This window comes from Chlorocebus sabaeus, chromosome 3 (genome assembly GCF_047675955.1).
Source record: "Chlorocebus sabaeus isolate Y175 chromosome 3, mChlSab1.0.hap1, whole genome shotgun sequence".
Taxonomy (NCBI): domain Eukaryota; kingdom Metazoa; phylum Chordata; class Mammalia; order Primates; family Cercopithecidae; genus Chlorocebus; species Chlorocebus sabaeus.
Window position 1 is genome coordinate 37,999,255 of NC_132906.1, and position 27,796 is coordinate 38,027,050.

Below are 27,796 nucleotides of genomic sequence, written 5' to 3' on the forward strand. Positions count from 1 at the left end.
AAAAGAACTTTGGCAGAGTGAGGGTGGAATATCTACTCTTATTTCTCCAGAAGGCTGCTGTGGCTTGATCATTACGGAAATCTTTCCTACCAGTTCTCATGCAATACGTTGCAAGGTTTTGTGAAAACACAAATATTCTCTGTCAAGAAAAAAATGGATGTGCAGCCTCATTATAAAGACCTTTTAGACTTCACTTGTTCGCAGAATCCTATAGGAGACCTATCCACGTTTCTGGTTGTTAATAGTCTGAAACAAAGTATCATGATTGATCCACTCCTTTAAAATTCCAGTAAAATAATAAATCATTAAATTAGAATCCTCCTAACTTGATTTTTCTATTTGTAAACACCTTAAGAGGCAGGCTTTACTTTCATTGCTGCAAGTGTTATTTACAAATCCATTTTTCTTCAATCAGTTGCTATGATATAAATGTATGCAACCTGTAAAAAATTAAATTGCTTCCTTACACCTGAATATTCAACCAACCTCTAGATGTCTGTAATTGTATGAAAGAAGGTATAACCATATCTAAGCATTTTATATTAGAAGGGGCCAGAAGCTAGAAGCCACGGTTGGTGGTAATCTGACAGCATCTCAATCTCTGTTGACTGAGGAATTAAGAGTATTTCTGACATTTTAGAGCTCTTTTATCACACTGAGCACGCAGTGTTTCAACATTAAAGCCAGGTCAGGTGCGGTGGCTCACGCCTACAATCCCAGCACTTTGGGAGGCTGAGGTTTGTGGATTACTTGAGGTCAGGAGTTCGAGACCAGTCTGGCCAACATGGTGAAGCCCCTTCTCTACTGAGAGTGAGACAGTTAGCCAGGTGTGGTGGCATGCACCTATAGTCCCAGCTACTTGGGAGGCTGAGGCAGCAGAATCGCTTGTGCCTAGGAGGCAGAGGTTGAAGTGAGTCGAGATAGTGCCACTGCACTCCAGCCTGGGTGACTGAGTGAGACTCTGTCTCAAAAAAAAAAAAAAAAAAAAAAAAAAACAAAAGTAAAGACAAATATTTTAAAGTAGATGATTTAATAAAATAACCTTTTATTATATCCAATAGGGCTTATTAAAGAGTATCTCACATATATAATTTACAATTTTATATGCAAGATACCTTGCATACACAATTCACAAACAAGAAGTATATAATATTTTTAAAATAGTATTTGTTACACAGTTCATAGGTATTTCTTCAAAGAAAAAACAGGTCTTAGAAAATTTCAAAAAATAAATTTCAAATTTTTTCTCCTTAGAATTTATGGATTGGTATCTGTTTTAATGAAACTAATTTGTCAAGGGTTTGATGCACATGAATGACATATTAGGATCACCATCATCAGAAACTAATTTATTTCAGGGCCCTTCATGATACTCTGTTAGCTATCTCCCTGGAAAGAGCAGGACAAGTGATACAAACATTAAACATACATGGAGTTCTTTCAAGGAAAAGAAAACCACATTGAGTTGAAACCTTTCTTCCCTCCTGGTCAATAAAAAGAGGAATCTGTGGTAATGACTGGGTCATTGTTATTACTGATTTTGACTCTCTCAATACAAAAAACCATAAAGCAATAGTAAGAAATAGCTTGATATAACGAGCCTACAGTATTAGTTCTCCTGAATTTTAAGAACATTTCAGCTAGGATGCACTATCAGTCTACTCAATTAAGAGGCACATACGTTAAATTTATACCTAAAAAACTACTTTGAAATTTATTGCTGTTTACACAATAGCTGGTTTTAAAAACTTCATGAACTTAACCATTTTTATGGGTCAATACACTTTCAAAGGGAGGATATAATAACATAAATAGTACCTCACATGTTTCTTCTTACCATGATAATACGTTTTTTCATCTCCAAGTACCTATAGCAATTAGGTTTTACAACAATTACTACTTTCCAGGTTTAAGAACATTTTATCAAATTAAACTAGCATGAAAGATCATGCAATTGGTAGGTATCACTCTGCCTTTTATTTTTCAAAAGGGGTCTGCTCTCGTTTATGTTGAGTTGATTTTCAGCTTCAAGTCACTTTTGGCAGTTAAATCATAAGTCTCTAAAAATAAGGGATTATAAAGAGAGGAGGGAGCTACCAGTACAAACCGAATCTAATACCTGTGTGAATTACAATTGGTTGGTTCCAACCAAATGAATATTTTTGCCGTAGGCCACGGTAATGCAGTTTCAGATTGAAATAAAAGGAATAACCACTGATCTGTCTCCTACAGCCTCTGGGCATTCCAATACTGAGCTCAGGTCTGTATAAACAGTTGTTATGATATGCCTAGCACCTACCTCTGAGGGACTGGTGTCAAATTAATCTCCATGTCATCAGTACCTTCTCAACAGGTTTTAAACAGTCTTCTCTTTCCCTCTAAGTCCCAGATCAACAGTTGTCAGGGTCTGAGTCAAGCTGTGCTTCTGCCCACATAGTGGCACTGTCAGCACTGTCGGCTGCTCAAATGATTTTTTAAGCAGAGCAGCCGGTTGCCTTCAGCAGCAATGCTTTTGGGGGCACTGCGTGCTGTTCACCCAGAGTCTCTGGCTGCTCTACAACTGTGCTAGTTAAGGGATCGACAGAAGGAACAACAAATGGCTACAATTAGCATTCGCCCTGCTCCCGCAAAAGAATTTCATTGCTATGGCAACGGGAGTTGCCCAGACAACATAGGGCTTTGGCTGAGAACAGTGTACTGCGTTATACCAAGTATGGAACAAAATAGCCATAGATCAGGCTCCCGCTTCACGGCGCAAAGATCTCTGCCATCATCTTTAAGTTTAATTAACAAGAACTGATTTCTTTTCTTAATTCTGGGAGCCAAGGTTCTGGCTGTTAATAGCCTGAAACAAATATCATTATCGATCCATTCCTTTAAAATACCAGTAAAATAATTAATCATTAAATTAAAATCCTCCTAATTTGATTTTTCTATTTGTAAACACCTTAAGAGTCAGCGTTTACTTTCATTGCTACAAGTGTTATTTACAAATCCATTTTTTCTTCAATCAACTGCTATGACACAAATGTATACAATCTGTAAAAAATTAACTTGTTTCTTTACACCTGGATATTCAACCTCTAGATGTCTGTAATTGTATGAAGGAAGGAGTAACCATATCTAAGCATTTTATATTAGGAGCTACAACCTTGCATGTCTTCTAAATAATTTTACATCAAACAGGAGAATATCTATTACACTGTTTTTGAAGTAAACTTTTAAAGCAGGACACTGAAAACATCTTGAAATTGGTGTGATAACAGTACTATAAGTAAAATGGAAAAATTAATCAAATGACATAAAAGTGGGTTACCTCAGCCACTATTAAATACCTCTGCAGTCAAGCTTCATAAATTGGATCAGTGCCACTCATAGTCATGTAAAACATTCTATGGATCTTATCCAGTAACACTTCTTAATGAGCCAAGAAGCAGAATATATTCAAGCAACACAGGACAATGGGGCTAGTTGGTATAACCTGGCAGATGACAGTGGTCTAAAATTTTCAAAACTCAAATATTTCCAGAATACAGTCTCTTTCCCAGCCAACATCCTTGTTAGTACAGAACTAAATATTATCATCAGTAATAACAGTTAACATTTTATTGAGTGCATAGTGCTTTGCATGGCTTGTTTAATTTAGTTTTCACAAATACTCTATAAGGTAGGAATAATTTAGATAAGGAAACCGAGGTGCAAAGAGATTCAGTAACTACCAGCATATAAACAGCAAAGCTAGGATTCAAAACTAAGTAGACCTCTATAGGGTTTTCTTTACTTCAGGTACATTATTAGTATTGTACCACAATAAGCAATAATGTAGTCAATTTTTTTTTTTTTTTTTTTGGAGACACAGTCTTCCTCTATCACCTAGGCTGGAGAGCAGTGGTGCTATCACGGCTCACTGCAACCTCAACCTCCCAGGCTCAAGCAATCCTCCCATCTCAACCTTCCCAGTAGCTGGGACTACAGGCGCACACCACCACACCCAGATAATTTTTGTATTTAGAGATGGGGTTTTGTCATGTTGCGTAGGGCTGGTCTCCAACTCCTGGGCTCAAGAATCCCCACGTCTTGGCCTCCCAAAGTGCTGGGATTACAGACGTAAGCCACTGCACCTAGCTAATGTAGTCATTTTAAAGGTTCAGTCTCTTTTAGAACAAGGGTAAGTACAAATTCTATAATGGGAAAGGTCTAAACAAAAAACTCTTAGCATGTAAGAATAATACTTAATTTAACCATTCAAATTTCTTAAATAATTATCTGGGGATGTGGGTAAGTGGGGAATGGAGAGAATGAAACACATTAGCTAGTTCTGGTTTTGGTATAAAATGTCTGAATATATACATGTAAAGTGTCTGAACAGAAATTATCTCCCTTAAGAACACATTTAGACATTTATTTTCATTTTATAAAAGATTATTTTTAAAAGTAAACTCTTTATTAGCAGTAAGTAGCTACTAATGAAAATTACAAATATTTTACTGTCTGGCAGAAATGATTCTGCTTTCTAGCTTTTTAAATACTATCTGGATAGTTCAGATCATACTGTATTATTTAGTTCTGAGGTTAATACCAAACAAGTTGGGTTAAAGAACAAAAACAGAAATAATTTCAAGGTTAAAAATGATTTTTATAATAGACAAACTGGACGAAGCCTAACTTTTGTCCAATCTGTTAGTAAAGGGCAAATATTAGAAAACTTTTCAAGAAATTCGATACCTGAGGCTTCTACTCTCTCATGAACCACAGATATTTATGTAATTCTAATTTATGAGATTAAGAGTGTTTATAAATCACTAAACTTCAGACAAAATGCAGTTGAAAGATTTTCGTGACTCCAAATAATACAGTAATACAAATCTGAAAATATAAGTTTTTGTTATACTGATATTTTTTGGACTCAAAACTATTGCATGGGGGAAAACTACTTTGCTTTGAACATGTTTGAGCAGTAGCAGTATTGAGATTTTTGAGAAAGAAAAGCAAAGATCCTCTGGTGACACTGCCTAATGGCTGGTATTTTCTGAGCAATATCTATATTTTAATTATTGATCATAATTATACTTGTCACTTACAATGAAATAAACACATTTAAACAGGTATATTCAAAGAAACTCCAGAATAGGTGTGTCTTCCATCCAATTTGTTATAAATATATTTCTTATGCTTATGGATGTTTTAGGATAACAGAAACAAAATTGTAAAAGTGCCAGCACTATATTAAGATCAAACAAAGTATGGTATCTGAAAGCACTCTGAAAACTGTAAAGTGCTATAAAAATGTGTGTTTCACAAAAACAGCATTAGCTTTTATGGGCTCAAAGAGATCACCCTTGGCATTTACTTATTTTAAGGAAATCAAAGAACAAAAGAAGATAAAGTATATAAATTCTATGCCCTTCTAACCCACGCCTTCTAATCTATCTCTATTTCTAAAACCCTCATCTAGGCCATCTCCAGCCTCCTCCTTCTGAGACACCTTCACGTTTTAGCTATTTAACTAATTTAAATACATGCTAAACTGAAGAGAAATCCCTCAGCTGATTTTTCCCATTTAATATGTCACAAAACAGGGAGTAAATACAACATCTGTATCCAACTTATCTTTCTGCTCTCTCCTTCTGATATTTTTGAGTGCATCTTCTGTTCCAGAAAAAGTAATCTCCTGATTCCATTCAAAGAAAGGCAATTTATTGAAGTGATTTAGAGAATGGAATTTGCTGTCACAGATCTGGGTTTAATTCTTGCCTCTGTCATTTATCAGCTTTATGATTTTGGGCAAGTTACTTAACCTTTCTAAGCCTCAGTTTGAGACAATGCAAATAATACACTCAATAGTTTCTGACATGTAGTAAGTGGTCAAACACTAGCTACTTTATTCTTTTTGGAATCTTATCTTTCTAAAATAGATTCTCACTTCTCTCACCTCTTGTGTCTGGGGCAATCTATTCCCTCCGCTCTGCCATTTAGCAGTAACCAACCTGTAGACAGAATTTCTGAGTTTGTATCTTGACTCTGCCACTTAATAGCTATAATGAGCTGCAAAAGCACCCTTTCCAATTATAAATATAGCAAATTGAGAATGAAAATCGAAACTGTTTGCTTACAGAAAAAGAAGCTCTAGTTTGTAAAAATGGAAGGTTCCACATTAGCTTAATTAGTCACTGAAGAAGGTAGATCTGAGACTAATCATCCTTTTGTCACTTGGATTATTATCAGTCTTGTCAAACCTAACCTAAAATACTTTCTACTATCAATTTCTCATTTGGCTCTTAATTTACTTGAACTCTTGCTATGTGCTAGGTTGTGTTGTACTGAGAAGTTTTCAGGCATTACTGGATTTTAAGCCTCACAAAGAACCAAGGCTAGAATGATTATAATCCCATTTTACTGACCAAAAAACCTGAGGCACAAGAAGCAAGTGACTTGCTAAAGGTTACACAGCTAGTAAAGTGGCAGCCTACATACTTAATCTCTCTTCCATACAGGTATAGTAAAGATCATTACAGACTTATGAACAGACCTATGAACTATTCGTTCCATGTTTAGTTTTTCTGTTTAAATGCTTATATGTTCTGTATTGCTCATACAGCTTATGTTATACACATATTCTCCTTAGAGTTCAAACTACATGGTGTCAGATTCAGTACTTATTTTCAATTATTTAGAAGTCACAGAACTTGTTTCAATACCACACAACTTCTAAGCACTAAATAAACGTTCATTGATAATGAAGAAAATGTGCACAGCCAGGGCAAGGTCAAGGTAGCATCACCCACATGCTGGAAATAATTTGCAATAAAATTATAAAATATTAAAACTTAATGAGCACAGTCTCAATTAGGAAATTGAAAATCTGCTCATTAAACTTGCAGATGATACTTAGTTGGGCAGGGGTTAAATGCTTTAGAAGACATAGAATTTAAAATGACCTTGATAGATTAGAGAAATAGTTCATCAAAAACAGGATGAAGTTCAATTAAGGGAAGAACAAAATGGTATACTCAAGAACCAAAAACATACCACACAGATTAAAGAAAGAGAATGAGTGGCTAGCCACATCAATGAGTGGTAGCCACAAAAGAAGCCACAAATGATACAATCTGCTACTTGTTGACAAAAGGGGCTATTTTTTTATCTTTACCTATCAGTGGCTTACAATTTTGTTTTGTACATTGAAATCACAAAGATAGTTTCAAAAAAATACAGTGCTCAGACCCTATCTTAGACCAATTAAATCAGAATATGTGGAGATAAGGCTCCATATTGGAGCCAACAGAAAAATTCTCTAGGTATTTCTAATGTGGCCAAGGTTCAGAATACATATGAATATACAGGATAATATACAGGATATGATATAGAATTAATCATATCCTGTATAGCCATATAATGAGCCTTATAAAAAATAATAGCTATTATTATGTATGATCAGACACTGAAATATATGGCTCACAAAAAGACTAATAAAAATATAATATTAATCAATGATGATTCCAAATACTCAAAATGTATAAAGGTGATCTAGATCTTGTGGTTCTCAAAGTGTGGTTCTTAAAGGAGTAGCATTTGGGAATTGAGAAATGCAAATTCTCATGCCTACCATAAACCTACTGAATTAGTAACTCTGGGTTGAGCCCAGAAACCTGTATTTTGACAAGACCACAGGTAATTCTGGTGCATGCTGAAATTTGAGAACCAAAGCTATAAGCTAAGAAGCCAACTTTCTTTTCTTATAGCATCTGTTTTCTCTTATAATTACATAATTATTATGTGCCTTTTTTTTGTAAGCCATTTCAAATTCTTCCTAGAAATAAGTAGGGTATATAAACTAACTTTTTAAAAGTTATAATCTACTAATACTTTCACTATTGATATACCTTTTATTAAACAGATACATGTGGTAAATTTAGTAAAAAGGAAGGAAGGGAGGAAGAAAGGAAAGAAGGAAGGAAGGAAGGAAGGAGGGAAGGAAGGCAGGCAGGCAGGCAGGCAGGCAGGCAGGCAGTGGGGGAAATCTGCTAAAGTTGCTGTTAAAATTGCATGGAAGAGAACTTAATTCATTGGTTGGCTCAGTTGGCATTATGTAGACTAAGGTTAGTCACAGTTATTTTTATAGATCCATTAATCTGCTACCTAATTACCCAAAACCCTTGGGGAAGGAGGTGTGAACCCATCTGAGGTTCCAGCTATTTCTTGCCACTGGGATTTAGGTCTGTCTGATTTTCATTCACCTATTTCCAACCCATTACTCCAGTACATCAGAGTTAATAGTATTTATTATCAGTAATGATAAAAACGTACAAATAAAACCTACTCAATGGCAGCACTGAAAAATCATCACAAACAGTAATGATAATAATTTATCCTAATAGAGAAATAACACAGAGGACAGACTTGAATAAGCACTTCACATAACAGGATATCCACAAAAGCAAATAAGCCTATGAAAAGGTACTCATATTACTCATAGAAGAAATGCAAATCAAAACCACACCGAGATACCCTACCGGAATTACTAAAACTCTTATACCTGGCTTATGGAAGTATAAACTGGTGCAACTATTTTGGAAAACTGTTGGACAGTATTTACTAAAGCTGAATATATGCATATCCAACAAAACATCAATTACACTCTTAGGTGTATGTCTGATAGAAGCAAAAGACATACACAATAAGAACATTCTTAGCCATGTTATTTGTAATAGTTCAAATCTAGATACAACATAAATATCCACTGATAAAAGGGAAAAAAGTCATGATATGCCCTTATAGTGGAATACTAAACAATTGTAAGAATAAATGAATTACAGCTTCATACAACAACATGGATACAAAGTGTACAATGCTATTTTTGGAAAGAACAAGGTAAAGCTAGTTTATGCTCAGAGTCAGGACATGTATGGAATGTGAGGTAATGACTGGCCACGGGGCTACTGTGTTTCTAATTAAATTCTGTTTCTTGATCTGGGTGCTAGTTATAGAGACAAGCTCATTTAATCAACATTCATCAAGCCATATACTTAGGATGGTTTACTTTTCCATATGTATGTGATTCTACCATATAAAGTTTACATTTAAAATGAAGGAAGAAGCTAGGGAGTATATGGTAAGTTTAAATAAAATTTAAAAAACCTTCCTAAATCTCAATACACAATGCCAAGCAATTTAGTGAAGAGGGGGCTTCAGCTTCACAGAGGTAATAATTTTCTCTCTCTCTCTCTCTCTCTTTTTTTTTTAAGAGACAGGGTCTGCTCTGTCCCCTACGTTGGAGTGCAGTGGTGGGATCATGGCTCACTGCAGCCTCAACCTTTTGGGCTTGACTGATCCACCTCCCAGGCTCCTGAGTAGGTGGGACCATGGATGCATGCCACCAGAACTGGCTAATTTTGAATTTTTTTTTTTTTTGTAGAAACAGTATCTCACTAGTTGCTCAGGCTAGTCTCGAACTCCTGGGCTCAAGCTATCCTCCTGCCTCAGCCTCCCAAAGTGCTAGGTTACAGGCATGAGATACCACATCTGGATCAGTTATAGTCTTTTATTTCTGATTTTGAAATAGTGCTTGGCATTTTTTGAAAGAAAAATACCTTTTTAACATGGTTAAAGAAGACCTTAGTGCAAAAATACAAAGAGATTATAGATAGAACTGGAGATTTGTTTAGAAGGGTGTGTGGTGAACCATACAGGCCTACAACACAAAAAAGCAAACTTTGGAAAACACATAAGGATGGGCCTGGGGCACAGAAACTACCACAAGGAGAGTGGTATCAGCAGGATATGAAAACTAATCACAAATAACTTAATTATTCTCAAAACCCCTTTTCTAGTTATGAAAACAGTATGTAGAAGACAGAGTTAATTTCTAGGAAATATCACATTTCTACAACATAGTACCTAGAGTTACTAACTTGTATTATTTCATCCCATCACTAAATACATTTCTTTCTCACCCTCAGCAGATCCAGACTTCTTATATTTAGGCAAGGAAAGGGAACAGGGATCAGTAAATGAAGAGAAAGTAAGTTAACAGAATGAAAAGTAATAGGCGGTGTTCAGCTTCCAGTAAGTGAGTAGCAGAGAGACCAGTGTTTAAAAAGTGATGAAAGTGGCTGGGCGCTGTGGCTTTGGGAGGCAGAGGTGGGTGGATCATGAGGTCAGGAGTTCGAGACCAGCCTGGCCAACATGGTGAAACCCCATTTCTACTAAAAATACAAAAAAAGTAGCCAGGTGTGGTGGTGTGTGCCTGTAATCCCAGCTACTTGGGAGGCTGAGGCAAGGAGAATTGCTTGAACCTGGGAGGTGGAGGTTGTAGTGAGCCGAGATCACGCCACTGCACTCCAGTCCAGGAGACAGTGCAAGACTCCGTCTCAAAACAAACCAAATAAACAAACAAACAAAAAACAAAAAGTGATGAAAGCCTTGAGACTTATTAGAGAGGCTGCTATTGTCAAAGGCTGCAAGTGTAGAAACAGGTCCTGGGAGATGTCTCAGGCAAGACTTTTCTCTGCCCTATAAGACTGTCAGAGATTTTCCTTAATCCACTATGCCCTTCACATTTTTCTTCTGGCATATTAAAAAATACAGCATACATCATCACTCTCATTTGAGAAGCTGCTTGATAACAGATAACAAAGAATTTTAAAAGATCTTTTACTTTCTATTTTCTCCTCCTTTAGTGCATGGGGAAAACTAAGAAAAAGTTATGACATATTCTTTCCATCCAGTGATAAAATAGCACTTTGGATTTAATAAAACTCTGTTCATGGTTTATCAAATATCAACTTAAAAACTCTTCAGAGTAACTATATTAACAAGATGTGAGTAATAAAAGAGCTGATAATAAAAGTTTTTTAGTTGTCTCTTATATTTGTAGACTTGAAGTTATATAGATTGAGTTACTGGCTCGTCAGAGCTAAAATACAACAAGATGTTTTAACATTTTTAAATGCTAAATCCTAAGAGTATTTACTAGTTCATTTTTCAGTATGAATATGTTGGTAAATGTGTACTTTGTTGTTATTTGCATATCATATTAGCATTGTTATGCTGCATACATGCTTTAACGGAGGAAAGTATGCAAATGTAATTTAATAGGCCTAATTATCTTATCTGAAAATAAAAAAGGTTGTCAGACTTTTCTTAACCTTAAGGTGGCAATACGAACTAGGTGAGGGTACATAAAGTCAATATATGAGGTAAATGAGTGATGCTCTATTGTTTTCTTTGATATATCTCAGTGTTCCTTTGTTTCATTATTCTTCTAGAAATTGGAATAAGACAGCTCTTCTGACTAATTAACCCAAAGAGGTTTGACTAATAGAAGGAGACGGCAAGCATGATTACTTAAATGATCATGTACATAGCACTTAATGATCATTCTCATTTATTCCAATATTAGTGCTAATAAATGGTAAAACTGTTTAGGCCAAATGCCGTCACATCACAATAATGTACATCATGGCTAACACTAATAATTTCTAATTTGCTTGGGAATCAATAACACATTATAGCATTTTTAATGCATGTCAATTCCTGCTTCAAAAAATTCATAAACCCTTTAAAAGTAGAAAAATATTTAGTATTTATCTCTTTACCTAGACGAAATAACAAGCTGACCAACCATCATTTCCCCTCCAAACCACAGTTCCAGCTATGCTAACTATATCCCTGGCTTTCATGAGATCAGTGTAATATATGAAAAGTCACTTCTTTACAAAAAAGCCAATGATTATAACTAACATCAGTGTTTCAAAATGCTAATTTCATCCTACCCTCTTGCTTACTAAGGAGTCAGTGCATACACATTATCTACCAGAGTTTTACACACTACCAGAAGGGTACCTTTGCTCTAAAAAGCAAAAAAAAAAAAAAAAAAAAAAAAAAGTACAGTGGTACTTGATTTTTCTCTATTGCTCATTTCTATCATTTTTTGTTTTTCTTTTTTTGCACATTAAGAATGACAAGGGAAGAAAATAATTCAGAAATGTACTGCAAAATCACTGGCCAATGTTATCTATAGAACACAAAAGAAAAGGTTGGAAGGGTGTTCATTTTATATGCAAAAGCACATTTATTATCCTGAGCTAGTGGCACCACCATTATTGACTCCTATCATCCCTGTCACTCCTTAGGAATGCATATTGAAGAGCACTTTAATTTCTGGATCACATAAAAATGATAAGCTGAGAGTTAGAACAGAGAAAATTCCCCTTTAGGTTTATATACAGTATTGGAAGAGAGAAAGTGAAGGGGAATAATGCAAAATAAAAGTACAACCAGTGTATTTTAGGAGAAAAGGAGATAGATAACTAAATGAAAGAAGAGATTTCGGCTTCTGGTTATGTCTTAATAGAGATAAACTTAGAAGCTCAAACAGCTGCTAGATGGAAGCTCCAGTTCCTTACAATTTAGGTTTCTCCAAAGGGCTGCTCACAACATGGTGTCTCCCATAGCCAAAGAAGAGAGAGAGAGAACAGAGCACCCAAGATGAAAGCTTCAGCATCTTTTTTTTTTTTTTTTGAGATGGAGTCTTGCTCTGTTGCCCGACTGGAGTGCAGTGGCACAATCTCAACTCACTGCAACCTCCGCCTCCTGAGTTCAAGCGATTTCCCTGCCTCAGCCTCCCGAGTAGCTGGGACTACAGGCGCATGTGACCATGCCCGGCTAATTTTTTGTATTTTAGTAGAGACGGGGTTTCACCATGTTGGCCAGGATGGTCTCAATCTCCTGACCCGCCTTAGCCTCCGAAAGTGCTGGGATTACAGGCGTGAGTCACTGTGCCTGGCCGCATCTTTTATAATCCAAGCTTGTTAGTGAGATATCATTTCTGCCATATTTAATTGGAACAATGTTTGAGGGGGGAGTGGATTATATAAAGGTGTGAAAACAAAGAGGCAGAGATCACTGGGTACCATTTTAAAGTCTGGTTACAATGTTTCTATTATTATGGCAAAGTAAAATAGTATCTAGGACTATGCCAAACAGTGTACCATAATCATATATCATGTCTTTTTTTCTAAAATTAATAATTATCTTTTTTTTTTAGTGTCTATCATTAAGGTTTTCTAAAATTATCCCCAAAGCTTTTGAATACAATTGTACAAATGATCATTCAGATTAACTGTAAGTTTCACATTTTCCCCTGATCTTCCCTGCTATGCTTTGAATGGCTGTCCCCTCCCAAACTCATGTTGAAATTTAATTGCCATTGCAGTAGTATTGTGACATGAGAACTTTACAAAGTAATTAGGCCATGAGGCGTCTCTTAATTAATGGATTGATGCCATTATTGTGAGAATAGGTTCCTTACAAAGGATGATGAGTCCAGACCTGTTTGGTCTCCCTTAGCCCATCACCACGGGAAGATGCAGTAAGAAGGCCCTCACTAGATGCCACAGCCTCAATCTTGAACTTCCCAGCCTCCAGAGCTGTGAGCCAATAAACTTCTGTTCATAATAACTTACCCAGTCTGTGTAATCCGTTAAAACATTAATAAATAGACAAAACAATCTCCAAGAACCTTCTATCTTTATGCTTTTTCAAATATTGTACTAATTTTTTTCTGCTACCTTGTTTTCCATATCCAAGAGATCCTTGTTTCCTAATTCTTTTTCATACATACATCTTTATATATGTGTATACACATGCGTATAGATACATACACACAAGTGTATACACATATGTATATATACATATATGTGAATATATGTATATATGTGTACACATGTATATACATATATGTGTGTACACACACACATATGTGTATGCATGTATCCTCTTCCTTTCATCATTGAAATAGTCTTTTAGGCTGTGCACGGTGGCTCATACCTGAATCCCAGCACTTTGGGAGGCTCAGGAGGGAGAATCATTTGAACTTAGGAGTTTAAGACCAACCTGGGCATCACAGTGAGATTCTGTCTTCACAAAAAATAAAACAATTAGCTGGGCATGGTGGTACATTCCTGTAGTCCCAGCTACTCAGGAGGCTGATGTGGAAGGATGGCTTGAGTCTGGGAGATCAAGGCTGCAGTGAGTTATGATCATGCCACTGCACTTCAGCCTAGGCAACAGAGAGAAACCGTCACCAAAAAAAAAAAAAAAAAAAAATTGTCTTTGATATGTCTGAAATTATAATTGTGGTGTTTTGCTTGAAATTTTTCTTTTGTTCTTCGTATTTTCTCTTTTTATTAAGAGCTCCTTTGTTTTTCCTTTTTTCTCCATGTTAAATGTTTTCCTCAAATGTTAGCTAATGAATTCCTGGCCCAAATTAATATTTAAGAGTAAACATTTTGTGTGAATAAGTAAGTTGGTCAGCTAATGGGTTTCTCTGTGTAATTCTCTTGCTCTGAGCTAGTACTGTGGGGAGGAGCAGACTAGTATCAGAAAGCCTGTTCTCTAGACTGTTTATTATATCCAGAGATGTATTCTGTCATCTGCTTGGAACATAAACTTGGCTTCTGTATGCTAAGAACTAAGTGGCAGAAGGGAGTCAGAAGAGGCTTTTTCCATTCATTTCCACTTTTTTCTCTTTAGGTCATCTTGTGTTTACATAATCTCTGTTTGCAGTAGAAATCTCACTCCTGTTTCATATTCCCATTCTAGATTCCTGAGTGCAATTGTTTGAAATGATAAATCTCTGATCTCCTGGAAGGGTGGGGGAAAGGGAAGTGAGTTGATGCAGTACAGCATAATGGTTAAAATTCTGGACTTCGGAGTCAGACTGTCTAGATGGTGGCTGAACTGCTCCTTTTCCAGTCCCATTTTTCAGTTGTATGGCTCACTAGTTCTGTCAGCAGTTCCTGGCTCCAACAATTCCTGAGCTCTCAGAGCACTGGGAGGGATGGATCAGTCCATTTGCCACTGAGGCCCTGTGGTGTTGTGGGTTGAACTGTGTCCCCTCAAAAAGAAATGTTGAAATCTTAACCCCTAGCACCTGTGAATGTCAACTGTATTTGGAAATAGGATCTTTAAGATGTTATCAGGCAAACTCAGGGTCATACTAGATTAGGTTGAGTCCTCATCCAATGACTGGTGTCCCTATAAGGCGGCCACATGACAAGTTAAAGGACACATGAGGAGAACACTATGTGATGATGGAGACACACACTGGAGTGATGCAGCAACAAACCAAGGAACACCAAGGACCGCCAGCAACGCCCAGGGCTAGGAGACAGGCATGGAACAGATTCTCCCACAGAACTGCCAGAAGGAACCAGCATTGCCAACATCTTATTTCAGACTTCCAGCCTCCAGAATTGTAAGGCAATAAATTTTTGTTTTCAGCCTTCCAATTTGTGAAAATTTGCTATGGTAGCCCTAGGAAAATAATACGTCAGGATTCCAGCTTTACCCTCACATCATCATCTTTTCCATCTTTCCTGTCTCTATATATTGTTGTTCCAGATTAAAGATATCTTGATGCTACAGGTACTGGAAATTGTTTTTGTGACTCTTTCTCTTGGTGGCTCTGTGGTGACTGACTCCCAAGGACAAAAGGAGGTAAAAAATATCTTTATTATTCTATTTTAAAAGCAAAATTTTCCACAGTCTTAATTTTCAACTTTTTTCTGCTAAACTAGTTCATATTACTTCATGTATTTTAAGTACAGTCCAAGACATAGTCACAGCAAGAAAATTAATTTCAATGTCTCCAATTACTAAACCCATTCTATGTACCATTCTCGCTGAAGGATTTACAATAACTTTCTATTGGCAAATGTATCACGGAAGGAAAGTGAAGAAGGGGAAGGAATGAGGAAGTGCCAGCATAGTTTGAATTTATTGAGTAGCTACTCAATTCCAGGCACTACATCACAAATCTGGGCACCTTCACACACTTTCATTTAGTCTTCCTAACAGCCTATGAAACACATAGTGTAATTTCTCTTCTTATAGCTGAGGAAAAGAAAATGTAAAGACAAACAACCTGCCACAGTCACCCTGATAGTAAGTCAAGAATTTAAACCAAGACCTGTTTGAACTCAAAGCCCAAACCTGACTCTGAACTGTTTTTCAAGGTCAAACTCCTCTGCCAGACCATTCACTTGTAGAAACAGTGTTTGAAAATCTGGCTAGTTTTATGCGTTCACAAATAGTTACTGAATAAGAATGACTACTGCTATTTTTTTTTAAAGTGCCTACTATGTGTAAGATATTTTGCAAATTATTTATTTTTAATACTGACAGCAATTTTAAAAGGTGGTTTCTGTATCTGTGGCTACTTGGAACTGACCTTTAAGGAGGGCAAATAAAGTAAAATATAAATCCAATGGTATCTTATAAATAAATACCAAGTGTTGTTTTCTTAGAAAAGATTTCAGACACAAAATGCAGTTGGCACATGCCTGGAAGAAATTCAGCTACAGTATGGTCCCCCATCCCTGCCCTAACGCCTGCTACAGATGGAATACAACAGCAAAAACACTGGTGAACCACACATGGTTATAATCCAAAAGAGTTTTCATTATTTTCCTATAACTACTACACTTTTCAAAACACAAAATATCTCATCCTCTCAGAAAATCTGATGACTGCTTGGCTGGTGCTCTATAGCACACCCAGTCTGCCTACTGCCTAACTGAGCATTGTGGTCACACGAAGAGATTACTTTTTAGAACCTTTAGGCTACTGGGGACAATCTGCCCTTTTTCACAGGGCCTGGGAGGCACTTTGGCTACTTTTCTTCCCGTGGATTTCACACACTGTACTATCACTACGTAAGTAATCATCTCCCTCTGCAATTAATGTAAAACTTATTTTGTGTCTCCCTGATCACTTTCCTCTGACATTCCTTAGAGGAGATGCATCATCCCCCATTGACCTTGCCTCCTTCCCCCAGCCAGAGACTATGACTTTAAGGAAGAGACCTTATCTCCTAATTCTCAGAGAAAACAGGTGTTATCAGGTAGGAGTTCCGAATTTTCCCTCAATTGCTGTCTGCCACCACTTCTGTTCAAACATCCTTCCTTTGTAACTGTCCGGGTGCTCTGCACCTATGCTCTCACATCCCATTCCCCAGGAACCTAACCTAAGCTACTGCTCCCCTAAGTCTTAACCCCACACCTCCAGAGCTATTAACACTTCCTTTCAGAATACAAAGACAGGAAAGCCTTTGTCATATGAATGGCAAATAAACATAATACGCTCATTCAATCACAAGCCATTTGGTCCAGCTATTTCCCTACTTTTTCTTTTCTTCATATCTAGGCTTTAAAAAAAAAAAGAAAGAAAGAAAGAAGAAAGAAAGAAAGAAAAAACAGCTCCACTCCTCCTCCAGCCAAGGCTACCTGGCTTCAGTTTCTACCAATACCGCGTTTCTCAAGGTAAGCAGTGATACCTGGGTCCTTCGAACCAATCTGTGCTCAGGTGTTAATCCATCCTTTTTCTACCTGGTCTTTCTGAACATGTGGCTTTGGTGACTATTCTTTTTTTTTTCCACACTAATTTTTTTTTTATATACTTTAAAATCTAGGGTACATGTGCACAATGTGCAGGTTTGTTACACAATGTGCAGGTTTGTTACACAGGTTTGTTACATGTGCCGTGTTGGTGTGCAGCACCCATTAACTTGTCATTTACATTAGGTATATCTCCTAACACTATCCCTTTCCCAACTTCTGTGTCACTGGTGGCTCCTAGGGGAGAACGCTCCTCCTCTGGCTCCTCTTTTTCTTTCTTGCTCCTTCCAAATTGTATGACCCAGATAAGCCCTGCACTCCTTCCAGCTTGGGAGATCCAGTAAGACCAAAGACTATCCCAAGTACAGATGATGTCATTTCTTCTGTATGCTCAGTGAACCTCCACAGTAGCACCACCTCGTTGGACTGTAATTGTTTAGGCTAAACAATTTATTTGTCTCTAAAACTATAGATTCACCAAGCATTTGATATGCCCATGAAAGTTTAGTTCTCAAATGGCAAACAAGTATTAATATCATAGAAATGGCTTTCCTTTTAAGTAATGCAAAATTACACAACACATAGAAACAGAGACAATGTATAACAAATCAGTAATCAAATGACAAAATCAGTAATTCTTTAATTCTCTTTTAAAAGGGATTTTTATTTTGGGAGAAATTTGATGAAATCAATATATCCTTTCACCAGTTTTTTTTAAAAGTCCAAGCACAAAATTTAAAACAAAAGTTCAGAGTTCAAGGAGCTTCTAAAGTCTGTCCATTGATTCCTTATAAACTTAGTCTCTGAACTTCTGCTACGAGGAAAGGGAGAGATTCAGAATGGGCAAACAATTTAAAAAGATCATAATAATTAGAGTCCACTATGGAACACAAGCAGAACAAGAGACATATTAATCATAACAACCATTTCAGGGAAGTCAAGGACATTACTTTCCTTATACAATACAGTTCTTTATCTCCTTCTCACTAAATTTATTCCAGCCTTCAGCATACATTTGTGAATGCTCATTAAATGAAAGACATTTGCTATTTCTTGCATAAATGTCCCTTTAAAACAACTTGAAGTCTTCACTACTTGAGACTTTTCTAACCTGTTCATGCTTAAGAGTCTGTTTGATAATGACTATGCCAAAAGGTTGTCCTGCCCTGACTATAAATTAGATAAGAAGAGCCTTTCCTGTCTACCCACAGGGCATCCTTACCTAGGCGGGAGCCCTGCTGAGTCTGTTCTGCCTTTTGCTTGACTACATGGTAAATATTAGAGACTGATGTTTGAATAAGTTGTGAAATCATCCAAATTATTTTACATTCCTGGCCTAGAAAAATCTCCTTAAAAAATATTTAAGTCTTTTGACAGCTACAGGTAGCATGTGATTCTGCATGAAAGCCCAAGTGTAAGGGTGTCAAAAACAATTAGTATTTTAATAGCTCCCTTTCTTAGGTTATTTGGCAGGCATAAGTTCATCAAGAAAAGAACAAAAAATACTCTCAAGAAAATAGGCCAATGACATTTAGAAAATCAAGTAATTTTAATATATTGTTCCTTATGCTCTTTCTACTTCAAAATAAGATACAGTGAAAATAAATGAAAATGGTAGTTGTCAACATTTACTACTTTGATAGAGTTGTCAACATTCACTCATTCACTACTTCGATAGAGTTGTCCTCATTGTTTCCAAAGAAGATTTAAGGCAGTTAGTGCTCAGTAGACACCAATGGAAACCTTAGAAATTTCCTAATTCTGCCACAAGACAAACTCTTGCTGTTTGAGAAAAGGCAGGTCAAGAAACAAGGCGACCCAAGATAGAGTGGATTGGGGATGGGGGAGAGGTGGCTCTATATGGAGTTTTGATATATCAACAATGAAGCCTGTCTTGTGTGCCTCCCTTAGAAAAATATGCTAATTTAAAGATATCTAACCAGCTTCACATTTAACTCTGACTTCAAATCTTAGAGTGGCAGAGCAGCTGTGCCTGGAGGCAATACAATCTTATTTCTATAAAAATCTCTCAAAGTGCCATATATAAGTGGAAGAGTAAAAATAGATAATCAAATCCAAATTAAGGCTATTAAGAATTGATTTAGTGTAAAGATAATATAGCAAGATTTTGTTTAGGTTATGGATGCTCTCTAAAAATGCATAATACTTGTTTGCCTAAAATTTTGATTATGTTTTATCTTATTTTGTCACAGTTAAATAGTTTTATCATTAGGGGTTTTAATTGCATATAGTTTATAGAATTCTTTCTGATTACTCTCTATCCATTTAACTGGAAAAAAAATCCCACTGTACCACTTATGAAAAGACAACCACCTAATGAGGATGCAAACAAACTGCAGGCAGATGCAGCATAAGGTGTGGTTCAACAATTCACATCTGTGGAGCCTTTGTCACAGAAGTTTTACAGAGAGTTTACGGAGCGTACAGAGGAAGGGAAGTCCCTAGGAGAGTAGGAATAAATGTATCCTGAAAAACACTAGTCACTCAGTGGTATACCAGAGGTTACAAAGAAAACAATCAAGAAAAGAAAAACAAATGAGAAAATCAAAGTCTTCTTTCAACCTTCATTGTATAGGCTCCACCACTGCATAATTCCTCCCAACTTCTTGATCTCTTTTCTGCTTCTCCTTCACTTCATTACTCACCTGACACCATTCCTAAGGTTCAGGCCTTAACTTGCCATTCTTTTGTTTTAAAGATTCTCCTTTAGATAACTCACTTGCTTATGAATTATTAGCAATTATCTGTGAAGGTGTCTTAACCTAGAGCTCTAGGCTGGGCTTCTTTCCTTTTGACTTTTTTTGTCTTCCCCTCTTTGACTTTTCCACCATCCCTAGCAGCTGATTCATATTGGCACAGAGTTTGCCATGAAGTCCTTTCAATCCCTCCTTCTCACTTACACTTTAGTTCCATACAAACTATGGGGACCTATCATTTTCATGCTCAAAAACCTCAACAGTCCAAATTTCTTGGCATGGTGTCAGACTCGCAATATACTTCTTCCCCATCTGGTACTTTATTTTAAACTGGCCAGCTGATTTCTCAACACTCAAACCCCATAGTATGATATTTATTAAAATGCAGTAACAAATATTTTAATTATCTTGATTTAAAAGAAGGAATTTTACTATTTTCTGTAGACTACAGAAAATCTTTAAGTTTGGACTGTGTTGAATAAAGAAAATAGATAATGCCCTGTACTCATCAACAAATACGTTCTTTTGTTTTAATGTTGCCACACTTTGCTTGACTACGTGACAGATATTTAATAAGTAGCCCTCCACTTCTAAGAAGTGAGTAACCCAATCAAAATCGAACCTCCCCTACATCTGATCCAACAACTCTTTGAAGCTATGCATAGACCAAACAATCAAATATCTCCTTTTGATGATAGATAACTTAAAGGGAGGAGATGGGAAGTGGTTAACTGTCTTCACAGCTGGAACTTTAGCAACTGGCACATCAAATTCCACTTATTTGGGTGACATTAAGAGATTTGATTTTTCTCCTTAATATATACATTAATAGTTCCATTCAAGTATAAACATAAACATGTCTGTTCATTCAACACATTCTTATAAACACTTATATGCCTGATACCAATCCAGCTAAGTATTGGGGTTACAGCAGTCAACAAGACAGATATGCTCCTTTATGCCTTATTTCCACTCTGATGAAACTCATGAGTAGTGTGACAGACATTGAATAAAAACATCTTCAGGACAGTATGTATTATAAAATGGGAAGACTAGGGTGTCACCAGAATGTACAGTTCTACAAGGTTCAGACTGGGGTTCAGAAAGGACCTCCTGAAAAAGTGCATACATGCTACTGCTGCTGCTGCTGCTGCTAGGCTCACTCTTGTCCTTGGGTTTTGGCCTCATTTCTATTCATCCTTCAAGTCTCAGCTTGCATTTCAGATCCTTTCTAGAAGCCAACTCTAAACTGTCCTCATGAAGTCTGGATCAGTCTTTCTGACTTTCTTGCCAAAATTTTTTGTGTTACCTCTAACCTGGCATTTACCACAAGTAGGGCAATTATTACTAGTCTGTCTTTCAACTAGATAGTGCATTCTTAGAAGGTATCTATAAATCTTAAGTGCCTAGCAACTGCTTAATAAATTTTGCTTAATAAATAAAGATTAGCACATACTTAATTTCTGCCTGTGGCTTTACAGCCAAAGCAAAAGAGAACAGGTACAACTTGTAACTAAAGTGTTTTTGGTAGATGTTTGGACCACATCACAAAGGCTGGATGATTCAGTGCATGAGACGTCTGCTTCTGAAGTTCACTGAAGTTAGAATGATTGAGGTCAGTTTGCTAAAATACATATAGGGACATTTTAGCCCCAACAACCAGGAGGATACTTCAGCAGATTTTTTTTTTTTTTCTATTCTGAGATAAAAGATGCTCTCTATATATAAAAAGAAACCTAAGAAGTCTGAGACTATAGCTTTGATTTAAGAAAGCACAGACAATACACAGACAGCAAAAGATATACAGACAATAAAAAATTAAAACTGCAGCTAATAAACTCAAATTTGGGCTTTGGATATCTATTTTTTACCCAAGTCTTCTACAATATTTCTAACAGAGCATAGGTTTATTAAAATTAACATAAATGTTTTAATACTGACTTTATTAAAAGAAATAAAAAGTGGTCATAATTAATTCTAGATTATTTTCATAATCTAAACCTCAGACTAGGAAAACAGTGCTATCTAGTGGTTAAATTTGGGAAGAAGAGATGAGGCACACCAGAGGCTGGAGAACATCTGAGAGGCTGTGTCTCAATTGATCAACTTTATGTTACAAGCTAAAAGAAGTACGCACATAAGTCATTAGCTCATGGATGGGAAGTGAATTAGACATGGATTCAAGCAGTTATGTTAAGAGTATGGCATGGCAAAGAAATTAACAACTTAGACTCTGAAGTCAGACAGGCATGCATTCAAAATTTGACTACATGCCCTTAAACAAGTTATTAGACCTGCTTAATATTTGACTGGTTTCAACTATGAAATGGAGATAAAAATATTGACTCTCTGAGAGAAATATTTGAGAAGGTTAAAAGGGTAATATGCATAAGACATTCATCATAGTGCTTGGCATTTAGTAAGCCAAATATCTCAGTCAACATTAGCTTATTAATAATATTATTATTATTTTACATAGCCTATAAATGAATTTCAAATAGCTGTAGAAAATCTTTTATATCTTTAAAAATAAGTTATGAGATCAATATCAACAATATATACTTGTAGAAAATATAAATATTATACATCAATTTTCTTTTCAGTATATAAAAGCAAATTTAAAAATAAGTTCAATCTTACATTTCAATCACATAGTTCAGTCGTAGGGTTAGTATTTTCAATGAAAACAAAGTAGTTTTTAGAAATAGATTACACAATGAACTCCAAAATGTCATCCCATAGTAAAAACAATCACTAGACTTTTTTCAATGAAGACATTTTCCTTAACCAAATCCTGCATTTTTCAACATCTAGTCCAATAAATCTACATACACACAATTCTTAAGATAAATTTGGTCATTTGGATTTCTTTCTACTTGGTTAGAAATATGAAGGGAAAACACAACAGAAATATGAATAGAAAATAATTTCTAAAAATGTAGGAACCCATCACATTTATATTAGAACAGAGAGTTTGATCTTTTTGATATATCTTGTTTGGCTTGCTGTATAATCTACTAGCTTAATTATCACAACAGCCTTAGAACTTAAGCCAGTACATATTAGCTTTATAAAAATGCAATGCTCATCTGCTATATATATAATAAACAGAAACATCACAATTTATAAGTAATTGCATCTGAGACATTATATCCCAGACATTTTACTAATATTATAGTCACAAGGCTGAGTTCTCCAAGACCAGTGTACAAAGTTATCTGAACTAATTTTGCCCCAAATAGTATCTAAAAATATATATTTTAAGTTAACTGTAGAATGGTATATGCATATCATTAATCATATCACAATCATTGTGTTTGGCTGTGGCTCTTTGTTAATGACTTAAAATGGGGGCTGAGTTGATTATCTTGTTAATAATAATAAAAAATAACTGAAGTACATATACAAAATCAAGAAAGAAATACAATAGGAATTGGAACTATATTCTGGTCACAGCTGTGTCACTAACCAGCTCTGTACTCTTAGGAAGTTTTCAGCCTCTCTGGGTTTCCATTTATTCATAGATAATACAAAATAATCCTAAGATCAGGATAGTTCTCCTCTCTACAGGTTTTGCCATTGTAAAATATGTCACAATGGCTCTAAATCATAACCCTAAATTTAGGAATTACTTAATTATTCACAGTGAACTTCTCTGACTTATTCCAACTCTTCCTGTTTGTATTGCTATACAAGAGAAAGGCAAGACAAAACACAAAAAAGATCTATTTAAGAGACTGCAGTATATTTTTACCTTTACTGTCATTTTTTAAGCACCTACTATATATACTTTACCTTAAGCAGTAAGGATCCACATACCTATTAAAAGATAATTACATCCATGTCTTTTTCTTATTTACCTCATAATTATTTTAGGCTTCCCTAGAAATTGGCACAGGTTTTTCTCTCAGTCACATGTTAATAATTCTACTTAACTCATCTGCAGCCATCGTACAAAATCTGTCAAGTTTTTTTACATTTATAAATCTGGCAAACATTAGTGACAATCTCATTCTGAAAAACAGCACTCACAATCAATGAATGTGTTTTGACTGTGGAAGGTAGGCAGGACCCAAGGACATAACACAGAGGGAAAAGAACCAAAGCAAATAAAACCCAATCAACATGAAATGGTACCCTGAACAGAGCAGAGAGTTCTATGAGGTTGGGCATGGAGGACTGGTTAGAGATTTTTGAGAGGAGTCCATCTTAGATGAATATCAGAGACTAAGTTAATTCACCTTCTCTAGTGATTTTATCACATCCTTCCACAATAATACCACATGAAGCTCATCTACGTTTATGATTTTGCCAAAATGCCAGTTAAGGTATTTCTAACTACACTGGTGAATGTGGGAGATTAAAACAGATGACAGATTCAATACTTCAAATTGTATCTTGACTTATAGTAAGTCCACTATTTTAAAAAGTGTTATGAAAAAGAGTGCCTTGGATAACACTGATGAGCAATGATTGAACGTTAACTTCAGATAATTATAATAATAAAAAATTCACTAAAGACCTGATAGAAGAACTTAAGACACAACCTCAAGGCAATAATATAAGGATGAAAAATACGAGTACACAATCTCATAGCAAATATGTACATGCACACATTTTTACTATTTTAGTTATATTGAAACTTGAGAATTTCACAGCAGTCTACTAAAATCACAGATCAATAGGATAAAAGTAGATAAGAAGAACGTGCAATTTATAAATACGGTTTATTACCATGGTTACAAACTTTCAGAACAGGCCTCTGAGACATTGGACTGAGACTCTGCCGAACATCTGTTAAAAAATATATAAAATAAACTTAATATAGAGGTCTACGCATCTCAAGAAGGAAAACAGTATTAGATATACTTTTTTCCAAGGTTAAGTATTTCTGGCAGCAAAGTAATGCTTCAATACCCTGAAATACTTGAAGCAATAATGTTATGACTTTTACTTCCCATTTAATTATGCTACTGTAAACTCCACTGGGATAAGGTACATATGGTTCTTTAGATGAGACTTGTCACACTAATCAGGATTTTCTAGGTTCAGTGCATTGATTTGTTAATGTGCTACTGACATCGGCCAACTGGAATGCATCTCTCTCTGACATTTGTCTGTGCAAGGGATTAAGCAAACTTAGGAAACTTCTGAACAGTTGTTGCCCACGGCACTGCATTCTTGACACATGACTTTAAAAGAATGAGAAAAACAGGTTCTTTCTCTGTGATAGCTCCCTAGAAAGTAGCATGAAACAAATATAGGGTTCACCTTTCGGCATCGGTGTCCTTTTTCTTCTGTCGCGGAAGGCAGCCCCGGACTGCAAGGCCTCCAGCAGATTATCCATCACTCCTGTCTCATCACCCTCTGTGAAAAGAGATGCAGGGAATTCCATCAGCCCTCAGGGTTACCATAGCAATGTCAAAGCTCCACAGAAACTGGTGATGGTGATGGTAGGGAGAAAAAAGATCAGATGCCGGGACTAAGCTAGCAATTTCAAAATAAGACAGGACTTTAACTCTCTCATAAATCAACTATCTTTTAATGAGAAGGGCCTCATTAGTCCTATGTTACTGTGCACTAAAGAGGACCGAGTTCCACTGATTCACTTCAGAGCACTGCTTTTATAGTCCAACAGCATAATTACCTTAAATGGAATGTGGTTCTAGTCATGTTTGAGTCTTCAGTTATCATAAATCACATTTCCTTTGTAGAAATGAGCTATTTTCAAGGCATCATCCTATATTCTAAAGTCAACTAGGTATAGGAGAGTGTTTTTTTTTTCTTTTTTCTTTTTTTTTTGAGACGCAGTCTCGCTCTGTTGCCCAGGCTGGAGTGCAGTGGTGCAATCTCTGCTCACTGTAAGCTCCACCTCCCAGGTTCACACTGTTCTCCTGCTCAGCCTCCTGAGTAGCTAGGACTACAGGTGCCCGCCACCACGCCCAGATAATTTTTCAAATTTTTAGTAGAGATGAGGTTTCACCATGTTAGTCAGAATGGTCTCAATCTCCTGACCCCATGATCTGCCTGCCTCAGACTCCCAAAGTGCTGGGATTACAGGCGTGAGTCACCACGCAAGGCCCGGAGAGCGTTTTTGTTGTTACTGATATTCTGCTGTCTAAACTTATCAAATTATATTTCCATGCTAACTTTTGTGAACATGCTTCCAACAATTGATTTTTCATATCAGAAGATAATCATCCCCTGACTTGAGGTGACACAGAACAATCACTACAAAATTTTACAGAATGTATAAATTTATCTTCTATAATGAAAAATAAATCAAAAGAGGCTCTCTAAAAAGGACTGCATTCCATTAAGATTACTTTAAATTGATATCTTGTATATAATTAACGAAAGACATGGATATAGAGCCAATTATCTCTACAAAGAACAGATTATGCCTGTAATATTTTTAAGTATTTATAGTTATCAGTGTTAAATAGTATTCAAAGAAAGCAGGAGAAAAAGTTTCAAAGGAACTACTGGCCCAAACCAAATTCAAGGGAACACTAAGGATTTTTTGTCTGACCAGACAAGGTAACTTGCAGGTATTCTTTATGAAATTGTATGGCCGGTATACTGCTACATTTAAAATAATGGAAAGCTATTTTCCTTCGAACTTTTTATTTATTTTTTCCATTTTCATACACAATTCCTTTACAAAGATGAAAAGTGAATGCAGTAGAATACAAATAACATACTCATTTACAGTTTATAAACAGATATATAAATATAAATATGTATCAGCCACTTTTCCATCTGCTGCTGTTTCATATTTTTAGAACAGTACTAAACCTTGTAGGTGTTATCAAAAAAGGTGGGTGATAAATAGAATATTTGGAAGTTGTTAATTTACAGTAAATGTAATTCTAAGTGATTTGATGGCTATTTTAACTAAAATACATTAAATATTTCAGACAGTTAAATAAGTAGCTATTTGAAAATTTATATTCAAATTCAACTATATTTTTTCCTTAAAAACTGCAGGCAATGTCAAATATTTACGGTAGTAAAAGAAAAAGAAAACATTTCTAAATCTAAAATTAAAATTTTAAATCTTTTTCAAGCAGTCATGAGATTGAAAAAAAATCCTAGTACTGAAATCAAATAGAAACAAATAAACATGTTTTCAAATTGATAGCATTAATTATAAAGGAGGGGAAAAAAGAATAAACCCAAGTAACTTTTGAATACTTTAACAGCATAAAGTTTAAGGGGAAAATCTATAAAGAAAATGTGAACTTTCTTCTTAAATTTGTTGTTGGTAGTGGTATTGATGTAGTGATTCTGAGACTATTGTGTGTGTATAAAGGGTAGAGCAGATGTGTAAATGTGCTGATGTGCTCACTGTGGGAAAGAAAATGGAAATATGGAATTGGAGAAAAAGAACCATGAAGGGTTGGATTGGATTTATAGGTATTAATGTAAACTCAAGGCTTAAAAAAACAAAACAAACAAACAAAACCCTTTTCCTGTAACACTATAGTAGTATCAATGAACATTTGGATCTTGGTTTCTAGCTACCATTACTAGCCCTAAAATCTTGGTTTCCAATTACCTCTCTCTCCCTCAGATCTTGGTTTCTACATACCATTACTCCCTAAAAGGAATGACAATGCTTACAGAAATGGCTGATTCTAGAACTGAGGCCAAGAAAAGTGTGAAATGAGTCAGAAA

At 35.8% G+C, this 27,796-nt stretch overlaps 1 protein-coding gene across 2 annotated transcripts in view; it reads right to left on the minus strand.

Moving 5' to 3' along the window:
• DIAPH3 (diaphanous related formin 3) overlaps positions 1-27,796 on the minus strand; it is a 506,525-nt gene that overhangs the window by 88,629 nt on the left and 390,100 nt on the right. For both annotated transcript variants that reach the window (XM_073014378.1, XM_073014377.1), the window contains 2 exons: positions 25,388-25,483; positions 24,851-24,910 (listed from right to left, as the gene is read on the minus strand). In XM_073014378.1, coding sequence (XP_072870479.1) covers positions 24,851-24,910; positions 25,388-25,483 — 156 coding nt within the window. The remainder of the gene's footprint in view (positions 1-24,850; positions 24,911-25,387; positions 25,484-27,796) is intronic.